Below are 21091 nucleotides of genomic sequence, written 5' to 3'. Positions count from 1 at the left end.
CACGTTCAGCAGCTGCTCCTCACCCCACTCCTCTTCCCACCCACCCCCGCCCCTGTGGTACCCTTTTATCTTGCTTGTCTAACCCTGCACACTTCTGGGGAATTTATCTCCACCCTTTATCATCTCAGGTTACGAACTGACTGAGGGGACTTTGGGCGAGCCTCTCCTTCTGGTACTGTAATCCCTCTGGAATGTGCCCTGAAAGGAAATTTCAGCTCTGACTTGAATCCTGACAGCCCAGGATGATGAGGTTATCCTGCTCAAATGTACCCAGTGGGAGATCGATCAGGCTTTACTGAACAGAGCTGGGGTATGGAGCCTCACACTTGCCCATCTTAAGAGAATTCATGGTGGTGTCTCTCAATGGATACTCAGTGCCCCTCAATTCAAGTCAAGTGTAGAGTCAGGGCCCTCCTTAGCTCAGCTGGGGCGCCTCACTCCCCGGCCCTCAGCCTGCACTGCCCACCCCTGCCCAGGAAGGGGTACATATTGGAAGCCCCTTCTGACTTGCCCTCTGATCTTGGCCTGCAGGAAGTCCTGCCCATAGGAAGTGCCCACAACCGAAGTGCGATGCCCTTTGCTGCCTCGCCCGCCTCCAGCGCCGCCCCCAGGGTCATCGCCAGCGCCGCCTCGAGCGCCGCCCCCAGGGTCATCACCAACCAGTACAACAACCCAGCTGGCCTCTACTCATCGGAAACTATCTCCACTTTCAACAGTGCCTTGGAGTCAAAGACAGCAGCCAGTGGGGAGACTAACGGCAGATCGTAAGTAAGCCCAGGAGTTCTCTTCCAAGTTAGCCTGGGGAGGGGTTTCCCTGCACCCAGTGCAGCCCAGCTGCTAGAAGACGGTGGAGCCGACCTTCTGCTTCAGAGGGTACAACTCCCCAGAGGGGGGCATGTTTGGCAAAAAGACATGGTGTGCATTATTTTTGTGAAAATATAGTACCGTCTACATGAATTTTTTCTCACGTATTGAATTGGAGTAACACTACACAGCTTGTAGGGCCTCTAGGGAAAAATAAGAAAGGACAGTGTCCAGCATTGTGTCTGGACAGACCGAGTGATTCATCTCTGAGACCTGTTGTCATTGTTACCCTGAGTGTTGTGGTTGGTGTCATCTTGTCGTTGACCATGCCCTTCCCTGGCAATCTTGAGAAACCCCTCAGCGTTTTTAAATGGGGAGGACATGAGAGGAACTGAATGCCGTGCCTGCATGTAGTCATCCAGGTGAGGGAGAAATATCTCATGATGCAAATTTGGGGTGAAGCCGTGGACCAGAAACCACTGAAGAAGGAGTCTCCCTATAGGATGTAAATGTCGTTCACAAGAACAGGCGTGGCGTTGGGGCCACCTGAATAAAGCAAGGGCGGTGGGGTTGCAGATGGAGAGATTGCAGGGGGAGTCTGAGGAAGCATCTCAGGACTGGGATGCAGGTCTTCTCCTGTCTCTGCGCTTCGTCACGAGTTCCTCTAGGCCTTCCCCGCGGGGGAAGCTCAACTCCAGCCTCCACGCAAGATGAACCCAGAAGGCACGGAATCTCAGCAGGCCGTGGCAAAAGGAATCGCTGTGAGGTTGGAGAATAAGACGGGCTGGATCTCTGGGGATGCAGAGTTGGGCGAGGTCAGGAGCTTTATCCTCAGGTGACCAAGGGTGGCAAGTCACAAGATGGAAGCGAGGGCCGAGTTCTGAGTGTAAGTCAGGGAGCAGAGGGACCCGTGGGGGTCACATGCCCTGTCCAGAGGGGGCGACTGCTCTTCGCTCCAACCAGACCGCTTGCGCCTGAAGGTGATTTCTTCCATTAAAACTGAAGGGACCCTTTCTTTGTCTCGGACCTGCCTTCACTTCTGTGTCTTCCCGGGAAGGGTCAACTGCGTGTGAGAACACCGCGGGCCAGGCTTGACTCAACGTCTGCCTCTCACTCCGAGGGTCATTTTGCCCTTCAAATTCTCCTCCGGTCACCCTCGATAAGAATCTGCCTAGCTTTTCAGATAATTCAATTGTAAGCGAACAGCTTCATGGCGAGGTTAGGTGGGGGTGCACACTGTTTCCTTGTTTGGAAGAGACTACTGTGGGCATCCCCCTTGGGGGCTTAAGGTGCATCATGTACCCCCCCCCCCAAAGAGACAGACTTTGGGGCATCGCTCCCCCTTTCTACAGGCCCCTCTGCTGCCCAGCACTGAGAGCACAGTGCTTTCCTTTAAGGTTCCTGAAGCTCTAGTGGGCAAGAGAGACAGACATGCTTTTTGCTGGTGACTTTGACTTAACAACAGGCCATGGTTATTGACGAGGCCCTGGCGGTGCAGTGGTTACGCGCTGGCGCACATAGTCGAGCAGCGAATGGGAAAGTTGAGAGTTTGTACCAATCCAGTGGCTCTGCGGGGGAAACGCCTGCTATTAGAACAGGCAAACCCCGAGGGGTCACAGTGTTGGACTCAACTCAGCAGCACCCGCAAAAACAAAGGTCATCGCGGCATTTTATCCTGATAACCGAGGCTACGGGGCCACACATTCTGCTGCGTCTTTTCCCAATTCTAGTGCCTTCAAGGCCCTCTAGGCTTCAGCTGGGATGCTCTGGAGGTGGCTGCAGGGCCCATTTGGGACCCAGAGTCCACAGGACCTCTAGGCCCTGTAACCCCCACCCCAAGGGCAGCTGCTTCTTGAGCCTTCTGGCCAGGAGCAAGGTGTGCAAGCCGAGGCCTGCGATCCGGTTCATTGCCACCTCGGTGGGGCAGGGAGAGGCTGAGAACGTGACCCTCTTTACGGCCCCACAGTGGAATGTTCTGTGATCCGCATTTAATAGCCCAGGAAATGACACATTCCTAATTGAGAGAGCTGCTATGCATTGGGAGAAGTTTGTGCCTGGGAATTATTTTTAGTGTGGCTATTTTTCCTTCATTAATGTCTTCTTTCTTCCCTCTCCTGCTCTGCATCAATTAAGTCTGAAATGGTCTGGAGCCTAGACAAGCCTTCCCTGCAGCCGCCCCCCCCCCCCCCACGTGGCAGACATCTTTTGGCTGCAGCTGTGTCCGAGAGCCGCTATTGCTAGTCTCCTTTCTGGTCTCACCTCCTCTCCATCCCAAACTCTTGGAGGATGGATGGAGAACCAGCCAACGCCTAAGGAGCTGCCGGAATCAGCTGTGCTGCCTTATCTGGGGCCCCTGTTTTAGGAGGAATTCCTAGAGGGGCCGCTTGCGTTCAATCCCAACCGAGACTCTCCTGGTAGCCCAGCGGCCCCAGGGCAGGCAACCTTGCTCGCTCACTCAGCACAAGTCCCAAGCCCTTGCTCACCCTGACTGTTTAGTCTGTGAATTGGCGCACCGCATACTCAGTGTCTGAGATCACCCCTGATTGCCTGGGGGCCCACTCCGGGTTTCTTTGTCCCCTGCACTTCAAAGCATCTTGGGGGGGGGTATGTGTGGCTGTCTCTCTTGTAGGCCTTCTGGGACAGGAACGCAGATGCCATTTCTGGGTGAAACTGGGAAGGCCCCCAGTGAGAGGCCTTCTGTGTGACATCACTGTTGGGTACCAGGTGGGCAGAGGAAAGGCAGAGAGCCACCCCCTACCCTCTGACCTCTTTGAACTAAGTGTAGGGCCTTAGCACTCCGGGAGCCAGAGGGACCTACGTGCGCTACGAGTTTGTCCCTGGATGGTTCAAGCAGCTAAGGATTTGATGGCAGACGGAAAGGTGGTCGGTTCGAACCCACTCAGGTGCCTCAGGGGAAAGCCCTGGTGACCTGCTCCTAAGGGATCACGGCCTTGAAGACCCTGTGGTGTGCAGTCCTACTCTGCCCAGGAGTGTGAGACACGACTCGATGACCATGAGTGTGGTTTTTGTTTTCTTGCTCATTTTCTGGTACTTCAGAAATGGCCTGGGTTTGATTATTTATGTGACGCTGCCTGGTATTTTCCTCAAGGTCCCAAGTATGCACCAGGAGGGGCCTGAGCCTGAATCCCGACTTTTCCTCTAACTACTTGGGGACCTTGAGGAAACCAGGTCACTGTCTCTCAGGTCGCAGTCTGCTCCTCTGGGCAGTGGGGACCATCCTAACCGACTTGCCCACAGGTAAGGAGAGGATGCAGTGAGAGGCGGCTGACCCTGGCTGACTTCGTCAATGCCTGTCATCACCGATGTCACTGCCCAGGAAGGACTCCAGATCCATGGCTTGGGGTGGGGCCTCCAGAGGGTGGGTGCATGTAGACAACTGTTGTAGAGAAGCTTTTGCTATGAGATACACTCAAGACCTCTTTCCTAGCATTGTGGTTTTAGCTCAGCCAGCCAGCACCGTCCCTCAGCTTTCTGAGGGTCTCCTAACCCCCGAGGCACCTGAACTGCACACCTTTCTGTTAGTAGTCAAGCCCTTAGCTGTTTGGATCACCCAGAGACAAACTTGAAGCGGATGTAGCTCCCTCTGGCTCCCAGAGAGCTAATGTCCTACACGCAGTTCAGAGAGGTCAGTGGGTAGGGGGTGGCTCTCTGCTGACGTGAGTTTCCCTTACCAACACAGCTGCCCTGGGAGACCAGCTCTACCAAGCTGTGTTCTCTGGGCACTCCCCCAAGCACCAGGGAGACAGATTTCTAAGTCAGGTGCAGTGGAAATAAAGAGATGCATTGTTCTCTGTTCAAATGATGTCAGAGGAACTGTCCTAACCCTGACTCAGTTGGAGACGGGTCAGAAGAAAACTTCTACCTTGCAGGTGGCTGCTTGCTCCTCCAGCTAAACTTGCCCAGAGCCTCGGAGAACTGGTTCTGGTGTCTGGCTGTCCTCCCCTCTTCGCCTGGGGCCCATAATTACTCCTCTGGCTTCTTATCACATGTCCAGCATCTAGGCCTTTGAAGACTGAGCTTTAGAGAGGACTCAGCCCAGGCTCCCTTTCTAACAAGGGATTGAATAGGGTTTCCCATGAGTGCATTTTTTCCGGGATGAACAATGGAGTAACCAGGCTGGAATGTCTTCCTCCATTGGTAAGGAGTCCTGGTGGTGCTGTAAGTTAGGTGTTGGTCTGCCAACTACAAAGTCAGCAGTTCAAACCCACCTGCTGCTCGTTGGGATAAAGTTGAGGCTGTCTGTCTGTTTTCATGAAGTTTAGTAGTCCTGGCAACCCTATGCAGGGTCGCTAAAAGTTGGAATCGACTCGATAGCAGTGGGGTTTGATTTGTTTGAGTCGCTGGTAGTTTATATCGCTTAATTTCCATAAGCAAGCAATTGTTGGTCTATTTTCCAGTTTTATTTTTGGGCATTGATTTCCAGTTTCACTTTCTTACGATGAGAGAAAATACTTTGTATGATTTCAACCTTTTGAAATTTATCAGTATCCCGAGATCTGAGACATAAGTAGGAAGGGTTTATCTGAGTCAATCTTCCACCTTCATTCCCACCCCATAGAAATCAAGTACCTAAATCTTGTGTGTATCATTTCCAGTTGTCTCTTAGCTTTCATCATGTAGGGAAAAAAGATTTTCTTTCAAGACCACATAGCCTGCCCGTGTATTTTGCAATGCATGCAGTATGGGAAAGAATACAGAAAAAAACCAACCCATGACCTCTACCCAGTTTCAATAATCCCTTGAAAATCTATAGAACAGTATGGGAACCAGAATACTGATGCAATCAATACACAGACTATCCCACGATTACTACCATTTTGTAGTCTTTCCCCAGCCTACCCTCCTCCCTCTGGAGTTGATACCCCACTCTCCGTACCTTGGTGTCTCCATGGTCCTGAGCTCCCAGGCCTAGCAGCTTATTCCTCCAAGGTATTTTGTTACGTCTAAGAAGTGTGTCCCCCACCTCCATGATAGGATCGCTGAAGACAAATGGGTGCATAAGCAAATGTGGTGAAGAAAGCTGATGGTGCCCGGCTATCAAAAGAGATAGTGTCTGGGGTCTTAAAGGCTTGAAGGTGAACAAGCGGCCATCAAGCTCAGAAGCAAAAAAGCCCACATGGAAGAAGCACACCGGCCAGTGCTATCACGAGGTGCCAAGGGACCAGGTATAAGGAATCATGCAAAAAAAACAATGATATAAGTGTGTGTATATATGTGTATATGTATATATATACCATATTAAATGAAGGGGGAAGTGCAGAGTGGAGACCCAAGGCCCAAGTGTCGGCCAATGGAGATCCCCTCATAGAGGCGTTTAGGAGAGGAGATGGGTTAATTAGGGTGCGAGGTAGTACCGATGAAGAACACAGCTTTCCCCCAGATCCTGGATGCTTCCTCCCCCCAACTACCATGATCCGAATTCTACCTTGCAGGGCTGGATAGGGCAGAGGCTGTACACTGGTACATATGAGGGCTGGAGGTACAGGGAATCCAGGGTGGATGATACCTTCAGGACCAAGGGTGTGAGGGACGATGCTGGGAGAGTGGAGGGTGAGTGGGTTGGAAAGGGGGAACTGATTACAAGGATCCACATGTGACCTCTTCCCTGGGAGAGGGACAGCAGAGAAGGGGGGAAGGGAGACTCCGGATAGGGCAAGATATGACAAAATAACGAGGTATAAATTACCAAGGGCACATGAGGGAGGGGGGAAAGGGGAGGGAGGGGGGGGGGAAAGAGGACCTGATGCAAGGGGCTTAAGTGGAGAGCAAATGCCTTGAGAATGTTTGGGGCAGGGAATGTATGGATGTGCTTTATACAATTGATGTATGTATATGTATGGATGGTGATAAGAGTTGTATGAGTCCCTAATAAAATGTAAAAAAAGAAAAGAGGAGAAAAAATGATTAAGGCAAAGACTGTACAGATGTGCTTTATACAATTGATGTATGTATATGTATGAACTGTGATAAGAATTGTATGGGCCCCTAATAAATTGTTAAAATTAAAAAAAAAAAAGAAATGTGTCCCCTGTAGGCTCCACCACATTCACGGATGTATTTGCAGCAAAAGTAATATTCACGTACTACAATATCCTCTGTCACACCTCTTCCATGTCTGTCTCTCCCACACCCGTTCATCCTGCATGTCTACCCTCGACTCCTGGGTAACTCTTGCCAGATGGTGTATGTGTGACAGTCTTCCTTTCTGTGTCCCTTAACTTTTTCACTTCTCCTACATTCGCCTGCCTCCGTCTTTTTTCTTTTTTGCAAGCCTCCCTCTTACCTAAGCATGTGTTAAATTTTGGGCCGTGAACCGCAAGGTCACCAGTTCAAACCCACCAACCTCTCTAGAGGAGAGAGCTGCGGCTCTGTGCTCTGGTTTGAATTCACAGCTCCGGAAGCCCTAATGAGCAGTTATCTTCTGTCCTGTTGGGGTCACTAGGAGTCGGAATTCACTTAGCCGGTAGCTGTGGGTTTGGATTTTGGGTCACTTCATTGTTCTGACAGACGAGACCTTCTAGGTGTGGGCTGCTCTTGGTCTTCCTTGGCCTTTTGACCTTCGCCTCAGCTAGTTTTCTGCAGGAACAGGCCCCAGTGGCGCACATGTCTCCCTTCGCCTCAGAGATTCACCTCGGAGGTAGATGAGCTTATGGGATGTGTCATAGCTTCTGAAGACCCTGTGGTCTTTGACCACCTGCCTCTGACAGCCGCTGCGTCAGGCTGAGCGCCCACTAGCTGTGACATCTCCAAAGTGACACTCTTTTCTTAGCTTTAGCCTCTGAGGTCAGGGCCCACAGTAATGGAGAGAATGTCAGACCTTCAGACACATGGTGAATAGGCAGGCCAAGTGTGCTGAACATGGAGCGTAATGCAGAGGACTTGACTTTGATTAAAATCTTGTATTTTGTTAGCTCAGACCCCAAAGACTGGGCTTAGAAGAATGTGGTTACTTCCTGCCTCCCACTCACTAAACCTTTCCCCTTGGCGACTCAGTTCTGTTTATTTTATGTTCTGAAATCACATCATCGTAGAATTCTTTATGTCATTGCTGTTACTATATATAAAAACAAGAATGCGATTTTGCCCCCTCTCTTCTTCTTTTTTTAAGTATATGCTTTCCCTCTAGAATTTAAGAAAAATATTAGCGTGGTTTGTGTCTTCAATGTCTAAGATCGTATGGAGACTATTTTTTGGAGTAGGAGACTATCGTATGGAGACTATCGTATGGAGTAGGCTATTTTTTAATTGAGCACGAGTGTATTATGCTTCCAAAAAATAGATAAATAAAAACCCTATAAAGGAATGAATGTGGCAAATACTTTCTAAATAGTCATGGAATGATGTCATTATTTGAGAACAATGATGATTTTTAAAAATTGTTGACCATGGGGATACTTTGAAGAGTTGTTTGTTGGGAGAACACAGGACGATGACCTGGTGGTTCGGGTTCTGTCGTGTTTAGTATTCCCTCAGTGGCTTCCAGACATACCATTCCCCAAAGAAGATGGAATGCTCTTCCCAGAAACATTCCAGGGTTCTGACCTTGACTTGAAAATAGTTCTAAGTGTCATAGAGGAAAAATTTGTTTTAAAAAATGCAATCCGTTCATTGTAGGGTGACCTCAGAACACAGAACTCTAAGAAAGAGTCCGGCGTAGAACTCACACAGCAGGGCTGAGAAGGGGGGCAGAGAGCGACGTGGTTTTTCCTGTCCTAGGGAGGCGGGACAAAGACGAGGCTTTCCACTCCCAGAAAGAGTCCCTGTCTCGGAAACTCAGGGGCAGTTCTACCCTGGCCTAGGGGGTCCACGGGAGTCCTGCTGATGAAAGGGGCCCAGTCCACAGCCAGGGCAGGTGGGAGGAAAGAGACACAGGCAGAGACCGCAGGTATGAACAGAGGAATGGCCACTGCTGTCCCCTTTCCAAATGACACCTGACAGGGGCTGGCTGATGGGTCTTTCTACTTCACCTTTGTCCTCTTTGTCCCACCTCTCCTGTAAGACTGCGCAGTGAAAGGGAAGTGGCCGGGGTTTCATCACTGTGATTCACTCAGCTTCTGGCTGGAGACCTGAGTGGTGACCTGAAAATGGCCCAGGAGTCGAGCAGTTGTCCCAGATGCCGTCTCAGTGGAGAGAGACAGGACGCAGAGAGAATTCATCTGCGCCCGAATGGAAACCTCTGCTCCCCAACCAGCACTGTACCGTTTCTAAAGCACGTTCATATTTCATCTCTGCCATGAACCTTGTGAAGCAGGGAAGGCAGGGCCCTCTCTGCCCGGGATAAGGAAAGTCATGAGGCGTTTGTGGCGATCGGGAAGCCCTTTGATATCATCAGGACCAAAGGGCACCGCCATGCTGCGCTGTGCATGGAATGCATGTAGCCAGCTGACTTTTCAGTGGTCACGTTGTGGTTGGCATTCTCCCTCTTTCAAATGTTCTCGATGTAATATTGTTTATGTAGTTTAAAAAGAAGCATTCCAGGGGGTGAGGCCCCAAAGGAGCAGAATTTCTAAGACTCACTTGGGGAAATAGCCTCTTAGGGCCTTGAAGCGGCCGGCAGCCCCGCCTGTAAGTACCCCTCGGACTTGGCAGGTCTGTGGCTGCGTGGAGAGGGGTCCATTCCTTGGGCTGATTTCTGTCATTTGATTCAAGGATGTGTTTGCTTGAAGAGGGTGTCGGATATTTCTGTGTTTGGTTGTTTGTTTGTTTTCATAACCTCCGGCATGTCCTAATGAATTTCCAAACATTTTTTTCACAGCTTAGAGCATTCTCAGCCTCCAAGCGGCCTCGTCATCGACAAAGAATCTGAAGTTTACAAGATGCTTCAGGAGAAACAGGAGTTAAATGAGCCTCCCAAACAGTCCACTTCATTCCTGGTTTTGCAAGAAATTCTGGAATCTGAGGAGAAAGGTAAGGAACCTGAGGAGTGTGTTTCAAAGTCCTGTTGTGTGACCTGAGGGAGGACCCAGTTCTTAAGGAAACCCAGGTGAGGCCAGTCTAGAATGGGTGGAAAAAGCACAAAAAAGGGAGCGAATGACTCTCCTTCCTGCTGGGGCTTGAAGAAGCTTAGTACCTACCTAGTGGCCTGTTTCTTGTCCCATGTACAGTAGATAGGGAGGCCAGAGCATGAACTTGACCGTGGGATTCTGTTGGTGTGCTTTGGGACCTTTTTCAGTTGGTCCTCCCAGCGAGGAATATGAGCTAAGCCTGCCAGTGAGAGTCATGGGTCTGGTGCTGGAGGCCAGGCTAGAGAAGGTTGATCTTGATGAGGGTGGAGCTGCCAATTCCACCCCAGGGCAGCTGGGGGATCTTGGGTCTCAGGCTCTTCTCCGGGACTTATGGGCATCCGACCAAATGCGCTCTGCAGATTCTGTTTACATCCTAGTGCTGACGGGGATGGGCAGAACTTTTCTCTTATTTGAAGGGTTTTACACTCACTTATTCAGACTAAATTAAGATGATGTGGTTTCTGACTAAGCCCTTCCCTTCAAGGTGTGCCCCCCGCCCCCCATGATAGTTGTCAGCCTGACCTAAAGATTAGTCCATGCTGTGGTTCATTACTTACTGCTGTGGATTAAATGGTGGTGGCACAGTTAATGGGGAAGGTGTTGGGCTGTTAGCCACAAAGTCCTTGGTTCAAACCTACCAGGCGCTCTGTGGGGACAGATGAGACCGTCTGCCCCTGTAAAGATTTACAGTCTCACAAACCCCATATAGGAGTGTTATGAATCGGAATCTGCCAGATGATGACATTCTGGTGTTTGGGTTGTGTGTGTGTGTGTGGCTGTATTAGGCTGGGTTCTCTAGAGAAGCAAAATCAGTGAAAATCTAGATAAAGGGATTGATATTGTCATCGATTTTTGCTTGTCTAGAGAACCCAACCTAACACAGTGACCAAAGACCAAAGCATCAGTGTCATCTGGTACACTATAGATAGCTATATCTAGATAGATAGATAAGAAGAGAACTTCATATCAAGAAGATGGCTCACATCACAGTAGATGTGGGCAACTTTGGGCCAGATATTAAGTCGGAGCCTTTTCCTGACTCAAGTAGCTTTGGGGGCTGATAAAGTAACTCAACATCGGTAGGAACCCAACAGGCTGACATCAGACTGCAGACGTGGATGACTCTAGGGTCAGCGGGTCAGAAGGCAGGCTGCTGGTGGCCGGCCACTGAAGGTGCCCAGGGTCACAGGCAATATGGCCGTGCGTTGGCTTATGGAGGTGATGGCAATGTGGGGGATGACTAGGCCTTTACTGCCCAACCGCGTGACTCTTCCCAGCCAAGTTGACAGCAACGTAGGTATTGCAGCGGCTCCTAATTCCTTTTATGGACGGAATGTTCAAGGTGCAGCGGGTTAAGCGCTGGGTTGCAAACTGCAAGGTTAATGGTCCGACCCCACCGGCTGCTCTCTGGGTGTGTGGCAGTCCTGCTTGCCTAGAGATCCCAGCTCTGGAAGCCCGAGGCTGTTCTCTGTCCTTCAGCGTCCCCATGAGTAGGGCTTGCTTGAGGTTTGTACCTGTCGATGTCATTCTGTCGATGTTTGCAATTTGGGTTTTCTTGGTTCTGTTCATTAGATTGCATCAGAGTCAGGTGAGGCAGGTCCTAAACCTAATCACTTCTGAGTTTAAAAGCAGTGGTTCTCAAACTTCCTCAGGCCGTGACCCTTTCATACAGTTCCTCATGTGGTGGGGACCCCCAAACATAACATTATTTTCATTGCTACTTCATCACTCTCATATTGCTAATGTTATGAATCGGGTGACCCCTGTGAAAGGGTCGTTCGACCCCCCAGAGGGGTCATGACTCACAGGTTGAGAATTGCTGTTACGAAGAGAGCAGGTTAGACATAGAAACAGGGGCACACAAGGAACGACAGATCCCCTGGCAGGATCATCTATAAGCCTGTGGTACATCTGGACTATCTACAAGGAAGAACCCACCTTGTCAAGACCTTGAAATAGACTTTCAGCCTCCAGAACTTTAAGAACATTCCGGTCTGTTCTTTAAAGCCTCCCTTCCCCGTCATCTCCTTCCAGCAGCACCGAGAAAGACACTTCCTTCCGTCACAGAGACCCTGCAAGCAAAGGGGATATTGCTGGCAGCACAGTGTCTCTTAGCAGACACGAAGCACTTTTCTCCTGAGTTCTTGTCGGGGTAGATTACCACAATCTAAACAAGTTACAAGATGGGGAGGAAGCCCAGGTGTTGAGTGTATTCAATAGAGGAGCTTTCAAGTCCCGAAGGCCTCCCCAAGAAGCTAAATCTGCAGCCAGTCCTGCTGCAGAGGGCGATTACCTCTGGAGGGGGGCGGGGTGGTGGTGACCCTTGCTGACGCTTGCTGGCTGCCCTGCACCAACACCACCTTTGGAGCCTGATGTGAGGCAGGTATCTCATGGGACCACCAAGTGTCCAGCAACGGTGTAACAACTGTCCAGGCAGGTGGGCGCCCTGGGGAGAGGGGAGCAGAGCAGCAGGCAGACGCCTGGACAGGACAGGGGCAGAGAGAGTGTGTGTGGAGGGGTGGGTGTCCCAGGCAACCAGGAAGGGGCACCAAACCCAATTCTCCAGAGGAGTTATGCACAGATGGGGCAAAGTCCCAAGGCCTATGTCGTAGAAAGATACTTTGTCAGAAGGCACGTAGCCTGGGGGCTGCGGATGTACAGGGGACCGCTTGTGAGAATTAGAAAAACGCATCTATCTCTTGGTCGACATTTCTACCCACCACAAATATCTCCTAATACTGGGCTGTTGTTAGAATAAGACACTTTTACTGCTAAAAATCATATCAACCTAAAGATCAAATACTGTATCATCTCATTTCCATTAAATAAGCAAATACCTATAAACTAAAGATAACAGGTTACCAGGGATGGGAGCTATTGTTACTGGTGTGGGGCGCCAGCCTGTCAGTTGCGTCTCTCAGTGTTCCCATGGACAACACATCCCAACACTGCGTGCTCCCGCACCAGCCTCACAATCGTTGTTAGGTGTGAGCCTGACCTACCCACGCTGTCACCCAGCTTCTTGCGGCCCTTCATCTTTTCCCCATGACTCTCTATCAAGCATGGTGTCTTTCTCCAGGGCTGGTTCCTCCTGAGAGTATCTCCAAAGGGTGGGCGGGGAAACCTCACCATTGTCGCTTCAGTGGCGTATTCTGCCTGTAGTGTTTCCAAGACGGAGCTGGTTCTTCTTCTGGCGGTCCACGTGCATTGGCTGTTCTGTGCCAAGAGCGTCATTCCAACGCATCGGTTCTTCTGTCGTCCTCCTCACTCACCGACCAGCGCTCGCTCATGGGCGATTGAAAGTAGGACAGCTTGCAAAGAGCGGGAGCGAGGGTGGAGAAGAGTTTTGGCTTAGGGGCATTGGGGTTCTGCTAGTCGTGCTGGAAGAACTTGCAAACGGTGAGGAAAATGGCTGCCGAGCCTGCAGAATGTGGTCATTGTCACGGAACTGCCCACGTAGAAATTGTTGAGTCGGGGATGTTTGGTTGTATCGTCTCAGCACGAGACACAGGCATCTATATGCATGTAGCATGTGACTATCTACAAGGCAGAGTATCTAGCAGGTACTTGGGGCCTCGGGCGTCAGAGCTCACGCACGGACAGGCGAAGGCTGACCTGGGAGCTAGCTCAGTTGATGGGTTTCAAACATAAGCCCCATCCTTGAGCCTTGGCACAATTTATGGTATTTGATCTTTACAACTATTTCTGAGGCGTCAACTTGAGATGATTAAGAGGGAAGGGGTGGAGTTTAGCCTGTCCATCAGGTCGCAGCTTGATGGCCTCATTTGGAGGCGCTACAGAGATAAACAGGTCACTGGAGACAGACCCACACTCTGCTTCATCTTCCTGCTGAGAAAAGACACATGGAGCGACGCTGATGGAGCTGGGGAAACCACGTGGAGGCCCCTGCCAGCGCTGAGATGCTTCTACTGCCCCTTGCGTTCTGTAACCTTGCCTGTGCTGCATGAGTCTGAAGAGGAATTTATAGATTGGTATTGGACATGTGGGCTGATACCGGACTTATGGACTCTACCTGCACCGGACTGAGGTGTTTTCTTAATAGACAATTACTCTTTATTTCAAACTCTTCCTTATACACATGAGTGCCTGTGGATTTATTTCTCTAGTCAACCGACTAAGCCAGCTTGTTAACCCCAACTGACAGATGTGAAAAACAACCCTGGAGAGGCTCAGAGGGTTTTCTAAGGTTACAAGTGAGATGGTGACCAAACTAGGGACTCGGGCCCTCCAGGACAAGAGCCAAGCACATGGGCCTGAAGTGCAAGCTCCGCACCTGGCTCTGCGGTGCTGCCGACGCCTTTTTCTAATGGCAGTCATCAGCCCTGGCCCTCACCCTCTTACCCGTGCTGATCAACACAGGAAGGTGCTGTATGTGACTCAAGTCAAGACGTGTAGGAAGGAGGGAAAAGGGAGCAAGGACCAGTTACGGACGTCCCCATTTTAGATGTGTTAGCTTTTTCCCAGAAGCCCCACGCCACGGCTCCATTTACATTTTATTAACCAGAGCTTAGCCACATGGCCACACTTAACTTATTGCCCTTGGCTTGGATGTCTTCTTCCCTGGAGAAAACCAGGTTACATCATCTGGTGTCAGTTTGGGATTTGACCTCTCTGGAGTCTAGTCTGTCAGTCCGGTCATAGCCCATAAGGCCTCTGTGTGGGCATGGCCTTCTCCTGAGAATTCTGGATTTTCCTCCTTGGAGTCAGGAGACACTCCCTGGACTCATTCCCTGGGAGACGCTCTACTGACAAGACACATGGCACTATGCTGATAGACCCTGTGTCCTGGAAACTGGAGACCCCTGCCAGCACTGAGATGCTTACTACGCCACTGGATCCAAAGACTTTCTACCCACCGGCCTGGGATCATCCTGCTTTCAGCATCATTGCATGTGTTTCATGAATCTGAAGAGGACTGTATAGATTGGTTTCAGTCAGACATATGGGCTAAGATCAGACTTATGGGCTTGGACTGGACTGGGCTGGGATCCTTTTTGAGTGTACAATTACTCTTCATATAAAACTCTGTCTTAAACACATATGAATGAGTGTTTCTATGGATTGGTTTCTCTAGTCTACCTGGACTAACACAGTGACGTAGCTTTCACACACAGGACATTTATTCTAAGCATGGGCCACACCCTGAATGAAACTTCCCTCCATTAGATCAAGGCTGTGATCAGATCAAGGAGACTCATTCTCCTCAAGCCATGGTATTTTTAATTGCCTCATACGGGTGCGAAAGTTGGACATTGAATAAGGAAGACCAAAGAACAATCAATGCATTTGAACTATGTTGTTGGTGAAGAACCTGGAAAGTATCAGACAGCCACAAGAACAAACAAATCTGTCTTGGAAGAAGTACAGCCCAGAATGCTCCTTAGAGGCAAGGATGGCGAGGGCTCATCTCATGCGTTTGGAACATGCTGTCAGGAGAGACCAGTCCCCAAAGGACATCATGCTTGGTAAATAGAGGGGCAGCATAAAAGAGGAGGCCCCTCGAGGGATGGAGTGACACAGTGGCCGCCGTACTGGGCGGCGTTTCCTTCTGCTGGACACAGGGTCACTGTGAGTTGGGACTGACTTAGTGGAACCCAGCATCAACATCAGCATTCCCCTCATAGTTGCTGGGCTGCTTCACAGAAGATCTCATCGTGGAGCTGACCATGCTATGTCCGATCCTATCTGGTCTGCCCAAGTTGATGTAAAACCTAACTCTCACAGACAAGCCTCTTTCTAGCCCAGCTTCTCAGGCTTGCCTCCTCTTATCTTCTGTCCCATGTGGACGCCTGGTAAGAAGCTCTTTAGCTCGGTTGACAAACACACTCACCAGTAAGCCTCCTCCCTGGGCTTCCTCACTCTGGGCCAGGAAGCCCATTATGGTAAACCTATTACTGGTGTCTTGTGCCATTCTGTTGTCTCGGCTGCCATCACTTTTCTGACCCTGCTGCCTCCTGCCTCTGGGGTCACAACTCGTGTCTCCTGGATTGGGGAGGTTCAGCGCAAGGATCTTGGGTTAAAAGGAGACTGCCCACTCCTGGATCTTTCTTAATGCTAGTGAGATCCCTCTCCCCATCTCTGGGATGCCTTATTGTGTCAGTCTGGGTTGACTAGAGAAACAAATTCATAGCCACTCAGTGTGTATAAGAGCTTTCTATACAAGAGCAGTTGCCTATTGAGAAACCTTCCCAGCCCGGTCCAGATCAAGTCCATAAGTCCGATATCAGCCCACATGTCTGATACGTCTATAAATTCCTCTTCAGACTCACATACCACATGCAATGACGCCGAATGCAGGATGATCACAGGGCAGGGGGTGGAAAGTCTTGTGGATCCAGAGGCGGTGGAAGCATGTCAGCACTGGCATGGGTCTCTAGGTGGCTCCTCCAGCTCCAGGGCTCTGGCTCCTCCAGTATGTCTCCATGTGGCTTGTCAACAGGAATCTGACGCAGAGTGTGTCTGGCCTCCAGTGAGCTATTTATCTCTGTTGTGCCTCCAGATGTGGTCAAGTTGCAACCTGATTGTCAGGTGAGATAGACTCCAGCCTTTCCTCAAGTTGATGTTTCAGTCAGGGGAGTCTCAGTTGCGGGGTGGCACCGTGCATTACCTGCTGGGCCGCTGGCTGCAAGGTCAGCCGTTCAACCCCACCGGCCCACCGGAGGGAGCAAGAGGAGGGTATAACCTCGGGGGCCCAGGGGAGCAGAGCTAACTCTGCCTTTCGAGCCATTCTGTCGGACTTGGCTCCAGGGCAGAGTTTTGAGGGCAGCCTCTCTCTGTACAAAGGATCCCGGTGGTTCATTGCTCAGCTGCTAACTGAAAGGTCAGACCCACTCACCTGCTCTTGTGGGGAAAAGGCCTGGCCACCTGCTCCTTCAAGTTCACAGCCAGGACATCCTATACCTATAGGGTAGCTCTCCCCTGTCCTACAGTGTGGCTCCATCAGAAATGACCCAATGACACACAACCACTGGCCTCGTCACACCTACTGGATGCTGGAAACCCTCCTGCTCCCCACCAGAGATGACAGCTACACTGTTTCCAAGGGGACAGAAACACCCCGGGGCTGAGGACCCCACCTAGGAGACACGCCCAGAGGGAGGATGTGGATCATGGTCGACACAATTCCAGTCTGCCACACCCAACCTAAAGAAATCATACATGTCTGAACTGGGTCTCCATTGTCTTATTGTTGTTCAGAAGCACTGGTGAACGTACTCATTTTCAAAATCCTAAACATTTCTTCTGTGGAGCTTCAGGGGGACTTTTAGCTGCCACCCTCTTGCTTTGTAGCCAGCTATACACTGCTTGTGCCACTCATGCTTCATACATACATACACACACATACATATAATACAGATGCATATATTTTTTATTGTGAATTAGGTGGGGGTTTACATTTCAGAACATCCACCCTGCATTCAACAGTTCAAATCACTCATCCACCCTACCTCTGCATCCTATCCCACCCTCTCTCCTGATTTCTCTTTTCCCTCTTCTTGACCTCTATCCTCCCTGTCACCCAAGTCCATACATTTCATCTTTCTAGTTCAATGCTTCAACTTCCCACTTGTGAGGGAAACCAGTCCCTCACAACTATCACGGGTTTGGAAGGCACAGCTGTACGGTTATGATATGCAAACATTATAGTAAAGTCGCAGAGAAATTGGAGAGATGGGAGAGAGTAAAATAAAGAAGTCAGACATACTTCATGGTAGCATGTTCACCTCCTGGACAGCCATGATCTCACTAGCCAGGTCTGCGCACAGTGCAAGCAGAGAGAGCAGGAGAAGTTCTCTCTCTATTTCTGCCAAGGCCCATATATACTTAGGGGCGTGATTACAGATAACTGTAAAGGGGAAACAGGTACAGGGAGGAAGACAGACATAACTGACAGGACAAGGGAGAGCAGAAACAGAAATAGCTTTATTAGGGGGGGGAAGGGGGGGTAGGGGGGGCTCCGGGTGTGACCTGGGCCAACAGGTCAGGGGAAGTTGTGCTCAGCAGCTGGGGTTGTGGGTTTTTAAAGGGGTGGTGAGGAATGTATGGAGATTATGGCAATTAGCATATGGGGCGTGGAAACTCCGAGAAATGCTTGTCTGGCTCCTCGCTGCTTTCTTTGAACCAGGAACATCTGGTTTCACTGGTTACCTTATCTGGCTCCATCTGCTGCTGGTCTTTGGGATGTGCAGGGAAGCATTGAAGGGCCCAGACCTTCAGCTTAGTACAAATGGGGCTGACTACTTCAGACCCAACCCAAACAGTAATCACACCTGTCACAGGTAGGGGCTTTACAATAGGCATACATGTCACAGGCAGGGGATGAGCTAGGGGTGTGCCCACAATAGGAAGGGGAGGGGCTAGGGGGTATACACGTGACAAAATAGCAGCCTAACCTTGGTCATCCTTGGCTGGGATGGACTATACAGTCTGATTGCTTTAGATGGCTGGTAACCAGCCCCCAGGGAGAATAACCTCTGACCTGCTTTCGTTGACCTCCAAGTACATGTATAGTGGTTTGCCATGTGTAGCGAGCAGCTAGGTTTGGCAGATATTTGGGGGAGACGAGTTGGGAGAAACCCCACACCCACACTTGCCCTTCCTCCCTTAGGGACCGGCAAGGTATGTCTTGAGGTTGGCTAGTAAGAGGCCTCCTATTTGACTGTTCTTCTTCAGAAGTTCTTTGCTTACCCTGGGCCTCTTCCCTCACCATATAAAGTTAGTAATTCATTTTTCTGATTCTTTAAAGAATGATATGGGATCTGGATCAAATTTGCTTTGGATTTATAGATTGCTTTGTAGTATTGACATTTTCTCAATGTTAAGCCTTCCTATCCATGAACATGCAATGTTCTTCCATTTTTTTCTAGGTCTCCCTTAATTTCTTATAATAGTGTTCTATAGGGTTTTGGTTTTTTTTGTACAAGTCTTTTGTTTCTCTGGTTAGGTTTATTTCTAAGTATTTCATCTTTTGTGAGGTTATTGCAAATAGTATTGTTTTCTTGATTGTTTTTCACAGAGCTCTCTTTGTTGGTATACAGGAATCCGATGGATTTTTTTGGTGTTAATCTTGTATCCTGCCATGTTTCTGAATCTTTCCATAGTTTCCAACAATTGTTTGTTGTCATTGAGTCTTTAGAGTTTTCTACATATGAAATCCCAACAATTGCAAATAGTGAAACTTTCTCTTCTTCTTTGTGGGCTCCTTGTATTAATTAGTTTTCAATTATGGATAGCTGATCCATGTACTAGGTTCTGTGGGAGGTTCCCGTGTATGTTTGATCATCCTTTTTGTACAACAACAAAGGGAACAGGGATCTCCTGTTTTATAGAACAGGCTGACAAGGACCAGAGAGGTTAAGTAACTTGCTCAGGATCACACAGGTGAGTCAGGTCTATTGACACCTGTGCCCGTGACCTTGCTTAAACAATGATGTTGCTCCCGAAAGAGCTGGGTGAGGCTTGTTCGGCTCTGCTCTTCCGGGGCCAACTGGGGTACATTTTCATTTTAGGGGATCCCAACAAGCCTTCGGGATTCAGAAGTGTAAAAGCTCCGGTCACCAAAGTGGCTTCATCGATCGGAAACTCTCAGAAGCTGTCCATCTGTGAGAAGTGCGGCACTGGCATCGTGTGAGTACCTGCCCCTGCCCGCTGGGAAAGTCACAGCCATGCAGAATGTGCTGCGCGCCTTGTGCATTTGGGCCAGGAAGGGGGAAACCGAAGGCGAGAGGCCAGGCAGGTGCCATGCCCCAGAGCCAGGAGGGAGGGGGAAGTTTCCTTGGCCCTGAAGAGGCTGACACAGGAGACAGAAAAGGCAGGGCGCTCTGTGACAGTAGGAAGGGCTTCCGAGATTCCCGAGTACTATGTCTAGCCCCCAGGAGGGAGAAGCCCTTTTTGGAATGGAGGCCTGGGTGCCCTCCCCCCCTCCCCCCATAGGCGCTTGTCACTCACGAGCCTCTTCTCTGCCTCGCTCTCTCGCAGAGGCATGTTTGTGAAGCTGCGGGACCGCCACCGCCACCCCGAGTGTTACGTGTGCACCGACTGCGGCACCAACCTGAAACAGAAGGGCCACTTCTTCGTGGAGGAGCAAATCTACTGTGAAAAGCATGCGCGGGAGCGGGTCACACCACCCGAGGGCTACGACGTGGTCACTGTGTTCCCCAAGTGACCCGGCGACGCGCCACCCAGTGCTGCCCTCCAGGCAGGCCCTGCTGCAGCTTGTTCTCTTCGTGTCCTGGCCCTCTCTTTCCTGGAAAGCACGGCGCTTTCCTCGGGTTTGTCCCCACGCATTAAGCGGGGTGTCCCCGAGCCTTTGCTGCCTGTTGCACTCCGCGGGACTTTGTCTGGTTCTTTGCCCCTTACCAGCCTCGCTGTGCTTGGCCTTCATCTCAGTTCTAGGCTGTGAGGGGACATCAGCCGAATGGAAATCAAATTGCATTTAGGATGCCTGACGTTGGTTTCTTTCTTAATCAATAAAATGACAAACTCTGAAGCAGGGTGGTGACTGTGGGTGGTCCTTGGACTGTATGGCTGTCCTGTGCCTCAAGCCTGCGGAGACTTTTGAGACCCTTGACGTGCTTTGGTTTCCCCGCTCCTGCGAGTTGACCGGTTTTCCCTCAAGTGTGAGGAGGCTGGCATCCGAACTAGCCAGTGTGCTGATTTTCCCTTGGAGCTCGCTCCAAATTCTCTTTCTCTGCTGCTAACATGACATCCTGACTCATGTCAGTGTGTAGGGAGGGAAGACATAAATGAGTACTACAGCATAGTCCAAGAGAAACACCAAGTGAGTCACATGCTTACTTCTAGTTTAAAATTTCTCATACAAACAGTTATCACTGGGTTGATTCTGACTCCTGGCCACCCTACAGGCCAGAGTAGACTTGCCCTTTAGGGCTCCTAAGGCTGGACTCTGCTAGAAGCAGTCAATCACATCTTTCTACCTTTGAACCTCTGGCTTTTTGGTTAGCAGCCAAGTGCTTGACCACTGCACAACCAGGACGCCTTAATTTTCTAAACGCCCCGTAAAAAAGGGGGGAAAGAGCTAAAAATAACTTTATCCATGTTTTGTTTACCCAGTAGGTTGCTTTTGTTGTTAGAAGCTATGGAATCAGTTGTCTGGACAGGTACGCTTGGGACACGCCCTCTGCAGGCTCGGTCTCCGGTCCACAGGGCCTCATGCATCTTCTCTCCCCAGGAGCCCCGGGATGTTCACAAGCCTGGCTCTCCTGTCAGTCTGGGCATGA

At 50.2% G+C, this 21091-nt stretch overlaps 1 protein-coding gene across 1 annotated transcript in view; it reads left to right on the top strand.

Annotated features, from left to right (window-relative positions):
• PDLIM1 (PDZ and LIM domain 1) overlaps positions 1-20340 on the top strand; it is a 48645-nt gene extending 28305 nt beyond the window's left edge. The window contains exons 4-7 of the mRNA XM_075535047.1: positions 532-764; positions 9581-9732; positions 19361-19478; positions 19830-20340. Of these exons, the coding sequence (XP_075391162.1) occupies positions 532-764; positions 9581-9732; positions 19361-19478; positions 19830-20016 (690 nt within the window). The 3' untranslated portion in view covers positions 20017-20340. The remainder of the gene's footprint in view (positions 1-531; positions 765-9580; positions 9733-19360; positions 19479-19829) is intronic.
• The last annotated feature ends 751 nt before the right edge of the window (positions 20341-21091 follow it).

This window comes from Tenrec ecaudatus, chromosome 16 (genome assembly GCF_050624435.1).
Source record: "Tenrec ecaudatus isolate mTenEca1 chromosome 16, mTenEca1.hap1, whole genome shotgun sequence".
Classification (NCBI taxonomy): domain Eukaryota; kingdom Metazoa; phylum Chordata; class Mammalia; order Afrosoricida; family Tenrecidae; genus Tenrec; species Tenrec ecaudatus.
Note: the sequence above shows the minus strand (reverse complement) of the source record. Positions and strands in the feature narration are given on the sequence as shown.